This window comes from Protomyctophum parallelum (assembly GCF_964188405.1).
Source record: "Protomyctophum parallelum genome assembly, chromosome: 3".
Classification (NCBI taxonomy): domain Eukaryota; kingdom Metazoa; phylum Chordata; class Actinopteri; order Myctophiformes; family Myctophidae; genus Protomyctophum; species Protomyctophum parallelum.
The window spans coordinates 30,263,406-30,285,908 of NC_139698.1; the positions used below are offsets into that span (position 1 = coordinate 30,263,406).

Consider the following 22,503-nt stretch of genomic DNA (forward strand, 5'->3'; position numbering starts at 1 on the left):
AATATCACTTCAAGTCTGTATTCTTATTATAATAGGATTACTTCAGGGTAAAAGCAGGAGTGTTTCTTCATTGCCAAATCAGATTCCAAAGTATAATTTGATAAAGTCATCCACTGCAGGCACTTATGAGCAGCAAGAAACAATTATTTAATGTCAGAAATTCCCCAATTTCTGTTTCATATCCTCCATCCAGCCCTGATGCATTCTGGACAAGCTGTGTAAAAAAATAAAAAATAAATCACTCCTCTAATATTTTGATGTTATTATGATTACATGATAGCCTCGGTAGAGTCGGTACCCAGGCTTTTATTTCCGTTCGCATTCGGCTCAACAATAGTCTTAACCACTTAGTTTCAAGTTTCAACATGTCATCCCTATTTGGGCATGTCATTAAAGATGACAATTTCGTATTAAAAAAAAATATATAGTACTGAGTTATTACAGGTAATGTGCTATATTACTTTTGTGTTACTTTCACTCTCAAATTAAGTGCACATTGCATCAAATAAAAAGAGAGAGCTGCCTAAATGGAATAGAAGATAAAGCTATAACCCTAAATAAATAGGCCTACAATATTATTGTTTGTAAAATACTAGTTTAGCAGCCTTTCAATATGTCATGATGAAACATAAGCAGTAGTGCCTTCTATGCGGGGGCATATGTTTTGAGATGAGTAACCCTGTACAAGTAATGCATTCACATGAATAGTAGCTGTAGTACATTTGCTGGTTGAGTCCTATAGTGTAGGCCTACTTCTTAATGAAATGAAATGCTGTAGCCTATAATGTAATTAATAACACTGATATTTCCCAGAACAGAAGTCATTCACTAGCCACTGACTGACGAAGCTTGGCTTGAGCTCACCTAAAGCTGAACCACGTAAGCACTATTTTATACTCCACCGTATGGTTATAATATCCAATCTACAAGCTTAGAAAGCGTTGTGAGCTTGTATGTAGATATTCTAAAAATTTTGACATTTGTTTAAACCTTTTTTTTAAATGTTTGAAAATCGATGGCCTGTAATGACACGCCCAAGAGGTTGAAAGTGGTTTATTTATCTACTCAAAATGATACAAAATAAAATAAAACATTAGGACTGTGAAATAATCCATTCATCCATCTTCAACTGCAAGTCAGGTAGTGGAGTTATAGAGAGCCCCTAGCTGGCCTGGGCACAGTAGTCAGGACTGACCGGGGGATCCTAAAATACTTCTGTTTCCCCTAGCTGGCCTGGGCACAGTAGTCAGGTCTGACCAGGGGATCCTAAACACGTTCCCAGTTCAGTATGGAGATATAATCCCCCCACCTGGTTCCCGACCTGCCCTGTGGCCTCCTCCCGGCTGGATGGGCCTGGAAAACCTACCTGTGGAGGCTCCTCACCCTGTCCCTAAGTGAGATGAAAACCTACCTGTGGAGGCTCCAGTCCTCACCCTGTCCCTAAGTGAGATGAAAACCTACCTGTGGAGGCTCCAGTCCTCACCCTGTCCCTAAGTGAGATGAAAACCTACCTGTGGAGGCTCCTCACCCTGTCCCTAAGTGAGATGAAAACCTACCTGTGGAGGCTCCAGTCCTCACCCTGTCCCTAAGTGAGATGAAAACCTACCTGTGGAGGCTCCTCACCCTGTCCCTAAGTGAGATGAAAACCTACCTGTGGAGGCTCCAGTCCTCACCCTGTCCCTAAGTGAGATGAGATGCCAGCCACCCCCCTGAGAAAAGCCATTCTATATCTGTGGTCTCAATCTTCTTTTCAGTCACGACCCACATTTCATGATAGGTGAGAGTATACAAAGATGGACTGCTGATCAACTGATTTGCCTTCTAGCTCAGCTCTCTTTTCGTCGGTGCGGTACAGCGAATGTCAATATCCAATTGGGCTGCTATTCTCTGGCTCATTAATAAAAATAAAAAAACTAAGTCTAGGGCTTTTATTTAGGATTGTTTTTTTAATAGTGAAAATAGCAAATCTACAAGTTCGGCTATTTCTAACGAGCAACACCATCGTACGTCAGATTATAAAATAGGGTTTATGTGGGTACAATGAGAATCAGCCGTATCAGAACGTTTTGACATCATGGTTCCATTTAAATAAGGTAAACAGGCCTCAACAGGCCAAGTAAGGACCCGTTAGGGTCCATTTGGTTCCATTTGTACACTGTCAGAGTTCAATTAAATACTGAGGATTTTATCTAATGCATAATCAAACTGGGGGTCCTTGAAATAAAACAAACTGTAGTAAGAAATCTACGGCTCCAGGGTCAAGGGTCAGCCAGGGGCATGGTGTGCAGAACTTCGTCCAGGAGCTGCAGCGCACGGTGCAGGTGCACCTCCACCCAGCACGGGGTGTGCTTGATGCTCTGCCGCGGGTAATCTGGACCCCAGCCCTTCACGAAACTCAAACGCAGAATACACAAACGCCTCAGGTCGTCAACTCCTATACCTGCTGCTGCTGCCAGACCTACATGAGAGGAGAGGAGAGGAGAGGAGAGGAGAGGAGAGGAGAGGAGAGGAGAGGAGAGGAGAGGAGAGGAGAGGAGAGGAGAGGAGAGGAGAGGAGAGGAGAGGAGAGGAGAGGAGAGGAGAGGAGAGGAGAGGAGAGGAGAGGAGAGGAGAGGAGAGGAGAGTTACAACGTATAAGAAACATATCGGGCGCGTTCGGAAATTGCGCACTGAGCACACTGTCCAATGCAAACTAATAGGCGAGTGCGCTCCGGTGTGGTATTTCCGAACGCGCCCATCATCTCAGTGACTCAGTCGGGTGGAAGCCTCAATCTCTCAACGTGTTGATTTGCACCGCATTTCAAGCTTGCAGATCTGCTTTGTGTGACGCTGTTGTAGTACGATCAAGTAGGGCATTAATTTACGAAAAAAATGCAGAATATGATTATGGAGATAATAAGAAGAGATATTAACTAATTTGAACATGTTAGCTGAGAGAGAGAGAGAGAGAGAGAGAGAGAGAGAGATACTTACTAACAGCTGGGGCGATGCCTCCTACCCTGCATGGCCCAGGAATTGAACCAGCGACAGCAGCAGCCTGCGCAGCCGTCGCTGTCTGCGCTGTGACCGCCTGCTGCTGCATCTGTCTATGACACTGTCGCAGGTCAAACACCTGCAACCACACAAAAACTACATTACCCACAGTACACTGAGGCAGATCAAAATGCTTGCAAACAGACTTTAGAACAGACTAGAGCACCAAACGTCACTGTCAGTAGAGGGCGCCAGTCGACAGGTTTGTGTACTTTTTATTTGCATTGTAATCTAGATCTCTTCATATAAGAACTGTGTTTGAAAAAAAAAACGATCGTCCCGGCCTTTTCACTCATATGGATATGAAGCATCGACTGAAGGTGGAAATGTACAAATATACCCAAAGAGTAAAGACCCAGAGACTGTCAAACAACTCAGATACTGCTGCCCGTCGCACAACATAAACTGTTAATTAATTTTTGGGTTTTCTTTTTAGTGGTGCAACCACTCCAAGGAACAGCAATGTCCGTCTTCACGTCTTCATGTGACTATGAGTACAAGTTCGTCTTCACCTATGTGACTATGAGTACAAGTTCGTCTTCACCTATGTGACTATGAGTACCAGTTCGTCTTCACCTATGTGACTATGAGTACCAGTTCGTCTTCACCTATGTGACTATGAGTACCAGTTCGTCTACACCTATGTGACTATGAGTACCAGTAGGGGCAAAAGTGGCGCTGTTGTGCCAGAAACAGAGAGAGAGAGATAGTGTTGCACTGTTGCCTGCTAATTAGTCAAGTCAAGTCAATTTTATTTCTAGAGCACATTTAAAACATAGTAAAATAAAAGAAGTACAGAACAAGACTGTAGAATGGGAGAGCACAGCAACACATTATTAAAAAGTGGGGAGGGGCATGTGGTGTTAAAAGGCCAGGGAGAACATGTGTGTTTTTAGACGAGATTTAAAAATGTCCATAGAAGGTGCAGCTTTCACAACCAGTGGCAGGGCGTTCCAGAGTCTGGGTGCAGCAACTGAGAACGCCCGGTCGCCTTTTGTTTTCAGGAGGTGAGTGGGAGGGATCTTCAGGACCATCTGGTCTGCTGATCTGAGTGCCCTAGTGGAGTCGGGGGGAGTGATGAGGGCAGATATATAGGGAGGTGCCAGACCATGAAGGTCTGTACATGTACAGTATATAGGACCAGCTCAGTGGCTGTGCGTGTAGGGTATACTTATAGTTGTACATCAAGCTGCCTCACGCAAAAGAAACAGGAGATAGGCTCCTGATCTATATGCCGATTGGTGAAGGCTAATAATGACTTACATGTCATTATTAGCATGTCAAATTTATTAGCATTGCATCAAGTCCAAGTTGTCCAACAGATGCAAACACAGATGTGCATTTACTGTATGTATGTTAGGTGATTACTGCCCCCTAAACACCAGCAGAGGGAGCCATATAGCAAGCCAGGTTGCCTCATGTCAGAGATCTAACTTCAATGTAGGGAATAGAAACAATATTTTTCTTCTTTAAAAAAAAATGTATTTATGTATTTATGTACTACTTTTTTATTTTTTTATTTTTTTTACTCAAAAGTGATGATAGCAAGACATGCCATCTCCGGTTTACTTCCAGTAGCAGCACCAGTTTAACCATAGGATGAGATTTGTCGCCTGACGCCACCCCCGACTTCGGAAACCATTTGTGTATTTGTGTCCAATCGGGATGGACTATCTTCCTAAATGAACTGATCTTTCTTTCAGCTCCAGCTGGGTAGGTTAATGGTCAGAGGTTAAAGGTCACCTTCATGTATGCTCCAGGGTAGATCTTGTGGACGGCGTCTCCAGGAGCTCGTCCAGCCTCTCTGTCCAGGTAGTAACTCTGGACGAACACTGCATGGTCGCTAAGGCAACGCATCCACACGTCCCCCTCCCCCCGGCACTCCAGCTGAACACCCCGTCCGATATGGAGCCTGGACAGGATATGACATCAACACACATGAGTTGACACCATGAAATAGCAGTGTGGTTTTCACCACAGACAGAAAATAGCAGTACAGAGACAACCCAGGGCCAGTTTACTAAGTCTAGATCCATTAACCACTTAATCCTTTAGACTCTAGACGATATAGGTGGCTAATGGATCATCCAATATCTTCTCTTGGGTTCTATCTTGTCTTTGTGCACACAGCTAGGGCTCTCAAAGTGGTGTCCAGGGACCCCCAGGGGTCCTTGTGGGGGTTCCAGGGGGTCCCTAGCAAAGCTGAGCTAGGGCACTGACCTGGCTCTCTCGCTGGCTTCAGTTCGGTGGACGTTACTCAGCTGACCCAGACAGAAGCGCTCTCCTCCGGACGGGTCCACGTAGCCGTCCACACGCACCAGCGGACAGCTGGACAGCACCTTGAACATCTCCCCCACCTGCATGTCCATCTCAAAGTACGAGATGGAACACCAGAACTCTGGACCTGGGACACACAGACAGATTAATACAAGAGAGGCAGAGTGTGTGTGTGTGTGTGTGTGTGTGTGTGTGTGTGTGTGTGTGCGTGCGTGCGTGCGTGCGTGCGTGCGTGCGTGCGTGTGCGAGACTGCGAGTGTGCATACCTGGGTGGTTGGAGACAGGCTGGGGGAAAGCAGGAGTGCTGTGATGTTGGGACCCTGGAGAGAGAAACACTATATCTCAACCGTTATGTCAGGCAGAAACCTCTTATTCCTCAGATTCTAACTTATTGTGTTTTTTCGTCAATTAAAAGCCCTACTTGATCATAATACAGCGTCACACAAAAGCATCAAAAGTAGCAGATCTACAAGCGCTGTTCATGCTTGTCGATCTGCTACTTTTGCTATATACAGTTTTGGACAGTTTTCCACCCAACAGAGACAATATGAATCGGCACTAAATTAACCACAGTACATGGATTAATTGAACCTCAGTCAGCACTACATTACCCACAGTGAAATAGACCATAACAAAGATGTGGGCAGTGGATTACTCTTGTAGACAAGAAATAGTCTCCTGTGAGGACTGACTCTCACGTACGAGGATTTAACTGCTTAAGCTTAAACTATTGTTTCCTAAATTATATTGAGTTGCGTGCTTTGAAAAATGTAATAACGGGACAAACAAGTTCTGAAGACGCAAGCCTAATTTTGTATTAATCAATCACGATGTGCACAGTACAAGCATAGCTCATTAAATTCAAGTGGCATGTCTGCAGCGCTCAATATAATTTAGTACTTCTTGTACTGTACATGCATTGCACACATCCATTTGTGTCTCACTCTCCACATGTTCATTGTTCAACGCAATGAGCGATTACTATGTAACCCAGGCAGAACTGTCTGTCTGTGTGTCACGCTGTGACACCACCCGCCCGCCACCAGAGGGCGCAGCTGTATCACACAAAAAACACACGTACACACACACAAGCACACACACACATGCACGCACGCACGCACGCACTCACGCACTATGGTCATGAAGTGTGGGTCATGACTGAAAGAATAAGGTCGCGAATACAAGCGACCAAAATTAGATTTCTTCAACGGGTGGCTGGCATCTCCCTTAGAGACAGGGTGAGAAGTTCAGTCGCACGAGAGAGACTCAGAGTAGAACCGCTGCTCCTTCGCCTGGAAAGGAGCCAGCTTAGGTGGTTCGGGCATCTGGTTAGGATGCCTCTCGGGCGTCTCCCTAGGGAGGTCCTCGACTCACGTCCCACTGGGAGGAGACCCCGGGGCAGACCAAGGCGCAGTTGGAGGAAACACATCGACTCACTGGCCTTGGAACGTCTCGGAATCCCCCAGGAGGAAGTCACTAATGTTGCTCTGGAGAGGGAAGTCTGGAGCACTCTGGTGGAGCTGTTGCCCCCGCGACCCGACTACGGATAAGCGGTTGAAGATGGATGGATGGATGGATGGAAATTTACAAGCTGCGTTCGCTTCCCGCGTTCGCGTGTCTTACTTGTAAATTAATGCAAATTAACAAAAGTAATCCAGTAACTCATCAGGATAGATCAATAAAGAAGCCGTAGTCCAGGCAATCTGGTAATCTGACAGTCGACAGAAACTGCAGTGAAAAATAGCAGTGAAAATAAAACGAGTGATTATGACATGCAGTAATATATTCCACTAATAGGCCTAGGCCTGGCAACATAGCTTATTACCCATAAGCAATAAAATATGGTCTGACTTCACAAATAATTAGAATAAAAATCGGTTATTAAACGGTCACAATGTTTAATAGCATTTTTTTAATTTGTCAAAAATATTTATTATAGCAAAAATAGCTGATCTACAAGCTCACAAGCTGTCATGACGAGGTTGTGCAGCATATATATTTAACTTATTTGATGTAGAATGAAGTATATAGGTATATATATAACTGGTATTGTAATTACAATGTGTAACTATGATATTGTTTTAATGCAGGCTAATACAATAAAGCAACATAAACACATATGAATAGAATAAGTGTGGAAATGTCATTGGTTTGTAATCAGATTGACTGCTTAATGAACAGTAAAGGCAACAGGATGAGTTAAACCTGGCCGTTAGCCTGTCTGGACCAGGCTGGCGAGATAACTCAGCTATCGTGGCTTAAACGAAGATAAATTCATCCATGGTAGAATCCCAGGTTAATCTGTTATCTAGGTTTTGTGAAACAGGCCCCAGATAGGGAGGACTAGCTCTTGGGAAATCACAGTGAAACAGTGGTGTTGTCATACAGAAGTGAGTGCTGGGCGCTGGATGATGATGTAATGGAGGCTGCTGGTGCATCCGTCCGTTCTGCTGGGGTCCTACGGGGGTATAGGAGGCCGTGTTGCTGCCCGTCCACGTTGCTGTGGTGTGACAGAAAATGACCGTTCAGTTCATATGGAATTACAGCATGAAGGGTTCAGTATTAGTGTATTTGTCTATACTTTGTATATATTACAAAATATACCGTAACCACTTCAGCCTTGTATATCAGCTATATTTGAAAATAAACAATCTATAAACTCACACCATGTCACTTTAGGACGCGTTGTGAGCTTGGAGAGATCTGCTATTTTCATTTTCATACATTTGAAAACTTGTGAAAAATTTGTACTTTTACTTTGGGCACTTTAAGTATACTTTGATGACAATGCCTTTGTACCTTTCCTCAAGTAACATTTGAGTACAAAACCATTACTTGTAACTGACTATTTATAAATTGTGGTATTGAATACATTTACTCAAGTAAAACACGTGAGGACTTCTTCTACCACTGCCCACGCTGTGCAAGAAGGAGATTTGAAGTCGGGATACTCACTTTGGTACATTGGCGTGGTGGAGTTGTGTTTCGGAGTGCTGATGTACTCAGGGCTGTGGAGGTGGGGGGCGGGCGGTGGGGGAGACTGGGGGGCGAGGTGTAGAGGAGGGCTGGTAGAGGGCGGGGGGCTGGTGGCCACACCCTGCCTGTGAGGGGAGGACATCTGGTGGTGAGCTTCTCCGCCCCCCGTGGGAACACCCACTGACATCATGGACACACTGACTGCAGGGGACAAGAAAACAACAGGAATATTAAAATAATGATTGATTGATTGATTGATTGATTGATTGATTGATTGATTGATTGATTGATTGATTGATTGATTGATTTCTTTTGGGCATGTTGATAACTTTAGGCCGGGCCCATCTAGAGTTTGAATGGACAGGTATCAGTCAAAAGGGAGACATCGAAGAGGAAGGATGGGTGGGGATGGAATAAGGATCAACATATGGAATGTTAGAACAGGTCAGCTCCATATATGGAGATCTAAGGGTTTGAGGTCAGATGTAGTCGCTGGTCGGCTCCATACATGCAGATCTAGGTGATGATCCAGAAAGAAAAAATGAAAGCTGAGCCTGATAGTGTAGGACAGTGTGGGAGAGAGAAACAGTAGGAAAGCTGAGAGGGCGACAGTAGGAGAGACAGACAGTAGTACAGCTGAGAGCGAGACAGCGTAGGAGAGACAGAGAGCAGGAGAGCATAGAGGGAGACAGTGTAGGAGAGACAGACAGTAGGACAGCTGAGAGGGAGACAGTGTAGGAGAGATACAGTAGGACAGCTGAGAGGGAGACAGTGTAGGAGAGGCAGACAGTTGGACAGCTGAGAGAGACAATGTAGGAGGGACAGACAGTTGGAGAGCTGAGAGGGAGACAGTGTACGAACGACAGACAGTTGGACAACTGAGAGGGACAGAGTGTAGGAGAGACAGAGTTGGTACTCAGGTGGGATCTGATCTCAGATCTGTGGCTGTGGAGGCGTGACTCACCTGGTGGAGAGAGTGGCATGCTGGGATATCGGGTGATGGGAGGGGACTCCAGGGTTTGGGACATGGGGGATCGGTGGACACACTCTGACATGAATTCCTCCTTAATGAGAACACACTGAGAGCCTGAAATATATCCACAGAGAGAGAAAGAGAGATTTGTTTTGAACAATTAAGCATAAACCTAATTTGTGTCCATACTATGTGTCTTTCCTACACTGTCTCCACTATTAGAAATACATATTTGCCAAACAATGAATGTACCTTAGTTTTTTCCACGTTTTTTGTATTTTATTGTATTATTTATTTTGTAGAATATTATTATTATTCTTATTATGCTTTAACTGTGCTGTCTTCTATGTATATGGCTTTGTATGTGGGGAGGGGGAGGGCTGTGGACGGGTGGTCTGTGAGGTTCAATATACTGATTTCTGCTGTTATGCATCGATTATGCATGCTGGTATTGCTTGTTTGTTTTTTGCTTAGCAACATGGTCTTACTGTGCAATGGGTATATTTTGTCCCCATATGAACTCTATTTAGGGTTGAAACAGTGGGGTGGGAGCTATCTTTGGGAGAGCTTTTGTTCTGTTCTGTTTTGTTTTGTTTTGTCCTATCTGTGTGTATGGTTGTACTACTGTTTTGTGAACTGTATTGTACAATGTATCTGTGCTGAGGACCCCCTCTAAAATGAGATGTGACATCTCAAGGGGCTTATCCTTTCAATAAAGGTATATATATATATTAGTTCAATGAGCAACAGGTACAGCTCAGTCTAATTAGCTTTTCTTAGGCCATGTGTGACTATTGAAATCGTCGTCCTACAATACATGTAGCCTACGAATCGTAGGCTACATGTAGGACTACTTGTAGGACGATGAACCATCGTAGGCTACGATGGTTCTAGAATTGAAAGCATTGACAACAATGAAAACACTCTGAAACAGGAGGAGTTACTTTTGATGGGTAGCTAAAATATGATATAAGAAAAGAAAAACACTCACCATTATTCTGAATGTTGAGACCAACTGAGGAAGAGGAGAAGGAGAGGAGGTTTAGCACCCGTCAGACTAAACAATAAAACAGCAGTACAAACACAGGAGACCTTGATAGAACAAACTAACCTGCCAGCAAAGTGTGCGTGCTTGCGTGCGTGCGTGCGTGCGTGCATGCGATTACTTCATAGTAGTAAATGTAATGTATAGCTAATTAATACTATACTCATATGGGTAAATATAATATTTTATTACTATAATCAAAAAAATACATTGTACAGATATGAATATATCTATATATGCTGCATATATCACATGGACATTCCTTCACAGCCAAGATTATCCAACCAAGGGCAGATACATAATATGATAATACGCAAGACAAGGTACTAACATGTGTGCTGTAAAGTTGGGATTACAGTAGGCTACATGTATTCATTCATGACTGTAATGTTTTGTTAACATTGGTCCTGTATTGCAACACACTCACTACCCAAGGAGGCTGACTTCTAAGATTATTTGATTTGATCTATTCCATAGTTGTATTGTGTTGCTTGTGTTTTAATATGTACTGTTGCCTGTTGTGCACCAGGGCTGCCTTGGAAAATACATCTTTAATGTCAAAGGGATTTTACTCCTGGCTAAATTAAGGTAAAATTTTGACTCGTCTGAACTAGGTGGTGCTGTACTCGTGGTGTAGTACTGTACTGTACAGTACACACAGGGACACACATAGCTGTCTATATCGTGAAGCCCACTGTGGCTGCCACATGACGTCACGAGGTGGGGGATCATGCATTTATTTTGGGACATGCTGATTCTTTGGGGGGCATGAATAATTTAGAAATAAATAAAAAGTAAATTTCTTTAGTGGTGTTGCTATCAGACCGACGTCAAAAGCTGACCTTTGAGGTTGCTGCCCTGCTTGCTACCATGATAACTAACTGACGGAAGTGATGGAAGTGGTTTGAGTGAAACGTGAGTAATGCTGATGGGTTTTACCGATGCCAGGAGACACCACTCTGTCGTAGTGGTACGGGTTCACGCACACGTTGTCGTACTTTAGGTCGAAGGCGTACTGGCAGAACTTGACGTGCTTCAGCTCGTTCTTGTGGAGGTCCGGCCAGCGCCACAGCCGAGCGTAGATCACATGAGGAAAGCCTTTCCTTCCTGCTACCTACAGACAGACAGACAGACAAGACATGTCAACCATGAAGGCTTGCCCTAAACAGTGAGGTCATTTAATTTTGTTTCAAAGGAGCGAGAGAGAAAGAACTGAAGAGAGGAGAGACAGACGAAATGAGTCACTGTATCTGAAAGAACTGTGTGGGTGTGTGTTGGTGTGCGCATGGGCACGCATGTGTGTGTGTGTGTGTGTGTGTGTGTGTGACTGTGTGTGTGTGTGTGTGTGTGTGTGTGTGTGTGTGTGTGTGTGTAATTGTAACCCAACCAAGTTGAACCACATTCATGACATCATGTCTCACCTCCTGCAACCTCAGGTGTGGGCGGTAGAGGTATACAGTAGTACTGTAAAGTATAGCATTTAGCATAATAGCAGCACAGCACCATCTACATTTAGATACATGTGCAGTATAAGGCTGCTAGTATTGATTATTATTCTATCGGTTACCTTAGGCCTACATTTGTTTTCGACTCAAAAATAAATTAGGGAGAAAAAACAAATCGAATTGACGAAAGCTGTGTCTTAACTTAATCCTTTGTTCATACAGAGGTGTCACGCAAAAACAACCGAAAATTGCAGATCAAAAAGCTTTACGCTATATTTCTGAAAATATGAGTGTCATGCCTGTCACAGACATGCGCAGAGCAAGTTCAGTCAGGAAACTCAGTGCAGTTGCCGGCGGTCATTCATTGGGCCACCTTGGGCGCTCGAATGCGCACGCACACACGCACACACATATACACATACACACACCGCAGTCATGATCATGATTAGGATCATATTTTCAATTTGTTATCTCTACTTTTGTTTTCTATCCTAGGAGAACTGCGGCCGAATATTCGGCCGCAGTAAATATTCGGCAGAAAATGGCAAAAAAATCATTTTCGGCCTAGGGTATGCGCATGCATAAAGTCAATGGCAAATCGAGTGGCAAAGTGAGTGGTAAAGTAATAATAATAATAATAATAAAACTTTATTTGTATAGCACCTTTCATGACATGAAATGCAGCTCAAAGTGCTTTACAGAACAATGGAGAATAAAAGAAAAGCAAGGCAACGACATTAAAAAACAAGCAGTAATGCAATACAGTGAGGACATGAATAACAAAAAAATAAAAGATCAATTAAAAGCAATGTTGTAGAAGTGGGTCTTGAGCTGAGCTTTAAAAATGTCTACAGAGGCTGCCTGACGAAGGTACAGTGGGAGCTTGTTCCATGCCGACGGCCCGTAGAAGCAAAAAGCTGCTTCCCCGTATTTTTTAGTTGCCATTTTTTTAGGCAAAGCGAGCAGGCCAGCAGTGGAAGACCTTAGGGGGCGGTTTGGGACATATTTAGGCAGGCAGTCATGTAGGTAGGAAGGTGCGAGACCATTGAGAGCTTTATAGACAAGTACAATTATTTTAAAATCAATCCTAAAAACAACCGGAAGCCAGTGCATGATGCCAAAACTGGAGTTCTCTCATCTTAGTTCTAGTTCAAACTGCTGCATCTGTTAGTTGTTTTCTTAGGCAGTCCTGAAAAAAGTGCATTGCCGTAATCAAGCCGAGAAAAAACAAAGGCGTGGATTAGCGTTTTTGCATCGTCCAAGGACAAATAGGCTCTGATTCGTGCAATATTTCTAAGGTGAAAAAAGGCAATCTTGGTAACATGATTAATGTGTGAATTAAAATTCAATTCAGAATCAATAATAACCCCCAGGTTCTTTACTGTACTGTTACTTTCTACAGTCAGGTTGCCAAGTCTGCTTATTATTGATTCTTTCTGCTCACTAGAACCGAGTGAGTTTAACGTTGTTTAACATTGATTAATACAATCAGATATTGCCTTTAATGATAGGATTCTAATCCTGAAAAAGTATATAAAGTTTTAGAGATATGAGGTTTCCACCCAACAGAGATGATAATGTTTCCTGAGTTGAATAAAACACTCACAAATTCACAATTCAAGGAAATGGAATGTGTAAATCAGTTAGATTTGACCCAAACACAGGAGGAGGCTTATGAATTGGTATATTAAAGTATACTGTAGAATGGTGCAGTGCACTGCAGTAGAAACATTAGTTCTATTCAGAATTTTCATAAATGCAAAACATGCACACACACACACACACACACACACACACACACACACACACACACACACACACACACACACACACACACACCAGACTATGGAATGAAAACCAGCACAAAAACTAGACATGTACACTCCCTCTCTGTCTGCCTCTACCTCTCTCTCTCTCTCTCTCTCTCTCCCCGCACAGAAAGAGAGAGAGAGAGAGATTGTTAGAGAGAGAAAGAGAGAGAGAGAGAGAGAGAGAGAGAGAGAGAGAGAGAGAGAGAGAGCTAGAGAGAAGGGGGCGCGACTGGGTTGTTTTGTCTGAGACACAGGAAAGGGGCGGCGTTAAGTTAAGCCAGGCTCTCTCTCTCTCTCTCTCTCTCTCTCTCTTTCGTCACCCTGCTCTCTCTCTCCACTTCTCTATCGCTACTAAATGTACAGTCAAAACACCAGCCATTGAACAGTTAAAAATACTTTACACTTCAAACAGTTGTTCACAGACAGACAGACAGACAGACAGACAGACAGACAGACAGACAGACAGGCCTGTAGAAAGACTGTACATACAGGTATGTACAGCTGTTTCCATGGAGACTGTGTGTGTGTGCGTGCATTCTTCAGACAGACAGACAGACAGACAGACAGACAGACAGACAGACAGACAGACAGACAGACAGACAGACAGACAGACAGACAGACAGACAGACAGACAGTAATGTGATGTTTACATGATGAAGTGAGTCTGCTAGACAGACACCACACCCAGAGCCATTACACAACTTTACACAACTACACGACACACACAACTACACTAGCACGACACAACTACACAATACCACACGAATGCACAGCTGGGGTTCGGTTTCTTGCTCAAGGGCACTTCAACATGGTTCTGGTTGTACCTCCAGACTGCGGTTGCCAGCCTGAATCATCCCTTATTTGGAAACTAAAAGGACGTGTTATTTATTGCAGTGATTCTCGGCCTGTGGATCAGGAGGGGGGTCCGCAGGGTCCCCAGATGATTAGCTTAATGTGCAACATTGTTTTCTCACTGAATGTATGTAGACTATGAATGCAACGTTGCAAATGTTGTGAGAATAAGTTCAAATACTTGTCAGCGTGGGGGCGGTCCCCAGTTCAAATATGATGTTTTGTTTTTGTTTTGTGGGGGGGGGGGCCTGAAAAGGTAGCCACTGCCTAATTTTAAGGGACACATTTTATTGTTCCTAATTTCTGGGAATCAATCAATATGACACATCATACAAGTTAAACAGCTCATATACATAAACTATATTACAGGTTGGACCTAAGCTGTCTCTGTAGTTGGACTGCCTTTTTCTGTCTACACACATGTCTTTTTGCCAAAAATAGCAGATCTACAAGTACAAGTGCTGTGTTGTGTGCTTATAGAGCTTCTATTTTTGGCTAATGTTCCACCCAGAATATGGATGCTGGGATTCAAGTGGTTAATTTAATATACGAAAAGTGGCTTGCTGACTGTCTACTTTACACAAACACATTTGGTCATGTTTGGAGGAAGAATGCTGGACAATATTTGTCAGTGTTTGTAATGACTCCTGAGTCCTGCAGACTCAGCTGAGTGTCAGTAGAACAGAAGAGCTACATCCTGCCAGTGGGGGCTCCTCGCTGGCAGTTGAGCAAGTAGGGTACGTAACAACAGGGGCAAAAACGCAGAAATGTTTTGGGAGGATTATTGGCATTGGTACACTGAATAGGCTCTATAGCACAGCAGCTAAATTGGAAAGAAATTGGGCCCCTTCTTTCACAGGTGTTACTAAATATGCTAAGCTTTTGTTCCATTCTGGTCAATGGATGGGTATGCGGCAGCAACGCAGCGTGTGACATCCTCATCATGCCCGGAAGTTATGCTGGAAGTCGAGAACGCCTACTGAGTGGCCTTGACAGCCCATACATCCAGACAGAAAAGTCCTATCTGATTGCATGAAATGATGTTAAACGACGCTAAACTCACTTCATCAATCGATTTGACACTCACTTTATGCATGCACATACAAAAGGCTATGCTCAGTAAAACGCAGTTAAAACTCCTCCAGGAGGCATGCCCTTACAATAATAGTGATGCATGCAGTGAAATTACTACCTATAGAGAGCCATGTAACAGTAGTGTGGCATTATGATTACAGTTGTGCATCATCCCTACTGCCACCACCCACCCCCAACCACCTCTCTCTCACATTTTGTCTACCTCTCTCGCACCCTTCAGATTGCTGACATTCAAATATCTCTGTCATCTTTAATTAATGCCATGTGTCAATTATGTTTGCATCATGCAGTCGCTCAAAGGTTGCTGCTTGAAATATAAGTGTTGGGTTGTTTTTTTCCCGGTACTCTTTAACGCATCCGTGGAGGGTCGCATCCGTTACAGTTAGGCTACTGACATTGTAATGCGTTAGTATTGAAAATAGCAGACAACTTATTGGAGGATTTTATGTTTATTACGATCCTGTGTGATCACTGATCTCCATCTCCACTCGCTGCAGAGTAGAGGTTTTGAGCTGCAGCAAAGGGACTCGTGTTGAAAGTGTGAAAGCCTTTTTCTGTATCGTATTAAAAGAAGTAAAGGTAGTCCTGGCCGTATAGGATGGCATGTACTGTACACACTACACCTTGAAAGTTGGCAGTCTCAGGAAAGAGACCTCAGACGTGTGTGGGCGTGTGCGCATGATGATGAAGATGGAGAATAGAGTTTGACCTCTCAGCCTACTGTAGCATGAAATGTCCTGTTCAAATCAGCCAGAACATGTTATTTTTAACCCCAGCTTGCTTCCTTCAGCTACCGTACATGTCTGTGATTTCAAGACAGCACTGTATTAGGTGTTTGTGTATGTATACATAAATATGTGCTTGGTTTTCCATAGCAGAAATGTTCTTTATAAATGATAGTGATCTTGTTAGAGTTGTCCTGGGAGTGTGGTATAGTCATCAGCCACTGTTTGTTTGTATGTTTTTGCTATACTTTTGAATCAGTTATTTACTGAATACAATCTTGAAATGCACTGTAAACCAAAAATCTTAAAAAACATACAAAAAATATTTAAAAAAGGGAAAAAAGCACCGTATTAGGTTATGTTAGTTATGGTAAATGCTTTGGTGAGCGTCAGCACTCAAAGGTTCTAAAAAGACTGACTTCAGACAGCTCAGATTGAGCTGAATGTGTACGTCTGTACGGACATTAAGATTCATGATGTGGCAATTGGCACGCACGCACGCACGCACGCACGCACGCACGCACGCACGCACGCACGCACGCACGCACACACACACACACACACACACACACACACACACACACACACACACACACACACACACACACACACACACAGCCTAATATGTCGATTTGGGGGTCCTTGACATGAAAAGGTTTGGGAACCACTGACTTAGATCAGCTAAGGGTGTCAGACTGTCATTGCTGTTGTATACTGTACTACTGAGTCACCTGTCAGCGAGTATAGCCCCCCACCGGGAGGATGTAAGGCTTTTGGCCTACTCCTCTCGCCAAACACTCCCCGCCCGGCTTCCCTCCCCCTGAACACAAATCGACAAATCTTGATGTACCACATGGATTTGAACGAACAACGTGTGTTTTTTATAGAAAAAATAACATGACTTGTTTTTGGGTTTTTTAAGCAAAGTAATTGGGGGGCCACTTGCAATAACCATAACCTAAACTATCTATTGTTTTATGTAGGGAGGTGTGTTGTTTATACTATTACAGTACCTGTAATAGTATGTTCCTAGGACATAAGATCACAACAATTTAATATGATTGCAACCTATCACAATGACTTGACCCCTGTATCATGATCATGAGATGTATTCATATTGTCCAATTCTTGCCAAGATAAATGACAACACATCACAACATTATTTCCACACAAGGCTACTCCAGAAGCCTAGTGGAAGTTTGTGGAAGTTTGGGGCTTTGGGCTAGCAACCCGAACCTTATGCTACAGAAGTGTCCTACGCTAAAGAGAAAATTGCAATGCATAATGGAAAACCACAAGGAGACAGTGCATCCGAAGCTTCTGACCCCCAGACGACCCACCAACAACAACGTTACATGGAACGTGAGAACTATGTATGCAGGAGGAAAGACAGCAATAACAGCGGAGGAGATGAGGAGGTACAGACAATCTCTCCTTGGCCTGTGTGAAACCAGATGGCTCCAGTCAGGACAGGTCAAGTTAACAACACAACACAACACAACATTACACTACTGCACAGCACTACAGGACTGAATAAAGAACTGGATATATTAATTACTAAAAGCGCACGCACGCACGCACGCACGCACGCACGCACGCACGCACGCACACACACACACACACACACACACACACACACACACACACACACACACACACACACACACACACACACACACACACACACACACACACACACACACACACACACACACACACACACACACACACAGGGCTGCTTATACAAGGCTGTTTAGTTTATACATTTTTAGCTCACGGTTTTTGTAACCCACCACCAAGTGTCAATTGTCAAATGTAATCCTGTGCGCTACACTCCCTCTGCCAACGTGGGGAGAGCAACGGACTGAACTCATGCTTCCTTCAAAGCATGAGGAGTCCAAGCCGCTTCTATTCACCTGACAGGGGGGAGTTTCCCCGGTTGGATGTAGTGAGTGTGGAACACGTTATTCCAACCAGTTCCTTTCCCCTCCATCAGGCGCCATGGCTGGCCAGGGGGAGGCACTAAAGAGAACAGGATTACTGCATGTTTTTTGTGAGGTTACCTATCCTAGGGGACACAGGGAGTATATATACAAACTCCACACAGAAAGGCCCTTTTGCCAACCCCACCTAGGGTATGGGTACTGATGACGCAGAGGAGAGAACACGCCCCAAGCGCCCACAGAAACTTCTACCTGTGAGGCGACAGCGCTACCGATTGCGCCACTGTGCCCCCGAGAGAACTAGTTTAAACAGCATTTCTGGAAGCAAGCCAACCCACAATCACCAATATTTAACAGTGACTTTACAGAAAAACAAAGCCCACAGTTGCTCGTAATAAGCATATGGCAACACTGTCCATGACAATCCTGCCAGCAAATTTAGAGACAATAGAACACAGATCGGTTAACCTATGGGTCAGTTAACCTGGATTAAGGTGTTTGACTGAGCGACGGCCATCCCTATGGCCTGCAGCTAAAAAACATGATCTACCTAGGGTAGTAGAGTAGAAGTAGAACAATGTTCAGACAAGCATAACACCCCCCTCCCCCCACCTATCGCAAACTTTTACATTTCAAGGACCCCCATAACTCTCAGAGTTACAGACCCGTATGAGGCCATTTGGAACCCACTTAATAAGACACTTTGAAACCCACTGGTGTAGCAGAGTGTTTCCAGTGAGCCAACATGCACAATAGGAAGTAGGGAAGCGGTCCCCAAGTTCTTATCATAATTGCGTGTGTGCATATAGAGCCCATTCTGGCTGAGCTCGTATCCACAATCTTGTTCTTTCAGTCATCCCGAACCACATGTCATGACCATACTGAGAGTAGGTATGAAGGTCGACTGGTAGATCGAGAATTGTGCCTTCTCGCTCAGCTCTCTTTTAATCAACAACATGCAGTGCTGTTGCTCCGATTCTCCTAGGTATAACAAAGTAATTCCTGCTGTTTGTAGAGTAGAATAGCATTGCCTAGTGTAGCATAAGCATAGCATACGACAGTGCAGCATAACATAGCGTAGTGTAGTGTACTGGAGGCGACCTACGTAGCATTTCCTGCCCAGAATTACACCAGTGAGGGGTGGGAGGGGCTGGGAAGGAGCCTGGCGATGGCGGTGTTGTTGAAGGCCAACGGACACGCACTCCAGTTTGCTAATTCACAACTACTACCATTACTACTTTGGTGTTTGAAACTTAGAATTTCTCTAGATATTATTATATAAACTGTACAAGTACAAATATAATTTATGAAAAGGATACTGCAGTGAAGTCAGACTGAATGACTGAAACGTTTTGTATTTTGTTGTTTTGAAGGCTACTCTCTGTTTTGTTGTATGTATGGGATTATCTGGCTGGCGCATGCACCTGTTATGAAAGAGCGCCCCCCGCCCCTCACTGGTGTAATCGGGGAGGAAACACAGGTTTGCATACTGGAGAGCCCCCTACCTGCAGCCGTCCATCCAGTGTCCTCTGGATGGTGACACAGCCACTGGGGTGGATGCCATTGGTGGTGATGGCGGTGATGAGGGAGTCAAGCTCCTCCTTCTTCTCCTTCAGCTTTTTCACAAGGCTCTCGATCGCCCGCTTGGCGAAGCCCTCGCTCTCCCCGCCCTGACGGTGAACCAGCAAACTGTGGACTATACTGACGCACGCATCACTGCTGTTTACTGACATGCCTAGAGACACACACACACAAACAAACACACACAGAGGTTAAGACTATGGGCAATACTGATATACGCATCAGCACTGACCTGTCTAAACCTAACCTAGGCTAACTGACCAGCATTCAAAATTTTAACCTAGATTAACTGTCCAGTGATCTCAATCTTCTTAACGCAGGTTTACTGACCACTAGTGATTTAAATCTTCTTAACCCAGGTTAACTTACACTACCAGTGTTCTACAATCTTTAGCCTGTTAAATGACATGACATGACAAATTGAACCTGGGTTGTACTGACCAGTCTTTAAAACACGGTTAACTGACTTATACTTTAGCTCCACCACCAGTAACAAACTGGATGAGTAACTATAACTCTAATGGTAGTAATGAATTGTACTCTACTGTACTCAAATGTATTACTGTACCTTCTAATCTGTTCCATTTCTGTTCTAGTATCCTCTCCTCCTCTCTAGTCTGCTGTCTCTCTGGTCCATTCTACTCTATACTGGACTCTACTTACCGCTCAGTCTGCAGTAGAATGTCAGTAGAGCTCTTTAAACTCTGCTCAGCCCCAGACTGCTCTCTGTTATCAGCCTCCTTCACATCCTGCTGTTCAGACACACAGAGACAGACAGAGAGAGGGAGAGAGAGGGAGAGAGGGAGAGAGCAAGAGAGAGAGAGAGAGGGTGGGAGTGACAGACAGAGAGAGAGAGACAGTGTTTGTAAGTTGTCTGGGCCAAGGGAGAGCCAATGGCTGTCTGCCATCGGAGCCAACTATGACGCGCGTCTGCCTGTGTGTGTGTGTGTGTGTGTGTGTGTGTGTGTGTGTGTGTGCGTGTGTGTGTGTGTGTGTGTGTGTGTGTGTGTGTGTGTGTGTGTGTGTGTGTGTGTGTGTGTGTGTGTGTGTGTGTGTGTGTGTGTGTGTGCGTGTGTGTGCGTGTGTGTGTGCGTGTGTGTGTGTGTGTGTGTGTGTGTGTGTGTGTGTGTGTGTGTGTGTGTAGCTGAGAGTGAGAGAGAGAAAGGGACACTGAGTGAGAGTGAAAGAAAGATATAAGTGTAGCAAAAGAGACATTGAGCTGGAGATTGAAGGAGAGAGATAGTTTGAGTTTGTGTGTATGAGATAGATATAGTGTGTGTGTGTGTGTGTGTGTGTGTGTATGTGTGTGTGTGTGTGTGTGTGTGTGTGTGTGTGCGTGCGTGGGCTGCGTACATGTGCGTGTGTGTGTGCGCGCGTGCGGGCGCGGGTGCGGGTGTGTGTGTGTATGGCTGTGCTTTGTGGTTGATTGGCAGGCCAGGACAGCTTGTGGTAAACCACCTCGTTAAGACCAGAGCCAAAAATAAAATCTGCTAAATAAACCTTCCTAATCACTGTTAAACAAAACTTCACCATGCATGGACTGTTGTTTGGTCCTAAGACGGGCCATCATTACCTCCACTACCTTTCTCCCTGTGTCACGTTGGCTTTGTTGCACTGTTTTGATTGATGCATATAGCCTTGTTATCGCTTTTTCCACAATTCCATGCTGGATCGATGTGGTGCCATTATTATAGGAGAGATAACAGGCACACAAAACAAAACAACAATTCTTTTTACATTCTCTAATTAATAATTCAACTCTTGAGAGCGTAAAATTTAATCAAATGGGTCCATTTGGCTTCATTTTACTTTGCATTTCAATTGTGTATGAAGATAAACTTATGAACATTCTTCTTAAGGGGTTGTGTGTACAGCTCACAGTCAGGTGATGGGTCAGCTGATAAGGATCAATTTGGTTAGCAATCTCATCATCAGCTATCAGTATCATTAGCTGGGGACCACCTAGAACCCCCTCAAGGACCACATGGTCCCTGGACCACTGGTTGAGAACCACTGTTTAGACATGATGATAAATGTACAGTAGGCTATATACTTCAAAGCAGCATGGATCTTGCAGGTGGGAGGAGAATTAATGCCTGAGTTATGACGTCATGACGTTAATCAACACAACAGGACAGGACCACATTAGGAGACGGACCACTGAAGTCAGGTAAAAGTGCAGCATCGCCACAAATTGTTCAAAGTAGGCCTACGTTTGGAATTAAAGTCATTCAAGTTGAATTCTGGTTTTAACAAGTTTTATCCGTCGAGCTGAACGTGTTTAGTTTGAATTGTCACGTTATATTAGGTGTAATTTGATTTTGATGTAATATCAGACGGACGACATTCCAGCATTAGCATTCAGTCACAGGTGGTTAGCTTAACTCGTGCACTTTATGGAGCTAATAATACTAAATGTAACTTGATGATTACTTACTATTAATAATGATTAATGTTGTCGTCCAACTCCCGTGTCTCCAGACCAGCTGTCAGTATTTAGCTTAATTATTTACACTCTCTCTATCCCATATGCTTTGCCAAGGAACAGATAATCTACAGTACAAGCTGTAATCACGTCGCACCTGCTGTATCCATCACGTCCTATTGAAGGTATGTATGTGAGCCACACGAATGTCTGTAATGAATGATATGGATTAATGTAGAGATGAACGATATTTATTATTTACACGCCATGTGATGATGTGCTACTGCAGTGCCTACTACTGTATGCATGCATACTTGAGGGG

At 44.0% G+C, this 22,503-nt stretch overlaps 1 protein-coding gene across 8 annotated transcripts; it reads right to left on the reverse strand.

Moving 5' to 3' along the window:
* Window positions 1-1,038: 1,038 nt before the first annotated feature.
* Window positions 1,039-20,547, reverse strand: LOC310856386 (mothers against decapentaplegic homolog 4-like). 8 transcript variants are annotated; one of them, XR_014569083.1, is made up of 13 exons: window positions 20,420-20,547; window positions 19,681-19,910; window positions 11,244-11,418; window positions 10,251-10,274; window positions 9,251-9,373; window positions 8,266-8,487; window positions 7,697-7,810; window positions 5,577-5,630; window positions 5,254-5,437; window positions 4,777-4,945; window positions 2,974-3,112; window positions 1,603-2,458; window positions 1,039-1,552 (listed from the first exon to the last, which is right to left on the reverse strand). XR_014569083.1 is itself a non-coding variant. In XM_083761788.1 (12 exons), the coding sequence occupies exons 2-12, from the start codon at window positions 19,906-19,908 to the stop codon at window positions 2,259-2,261; spliced, it is 1,632 nt and encodes a 543-aa protein (XP_083617914.1). In that variant the 5' UTR covers window positions 19,909-19,910; window positions 20,420-20,547; the 3' UTR covers window positions 1,039-2,258. The 8 variants fall into 8 exon arrangements, 3 of the variants coding, with proteins under 3 accessions (XP_083617914.1, XP_083617915.1, XP_083617916.1); XR_014569084.1 differs by having other exon boundaries at window positions 1,039-1,428; window positions 1,484-2,458; XR_014569085.1 differs by having other exon boundaries at window positions 1,039-1,362; window positions 1,408-2,458.
* Between the last annotated feature and the right edge of the window lie 1,956 nt (window positions 20,548-22,503).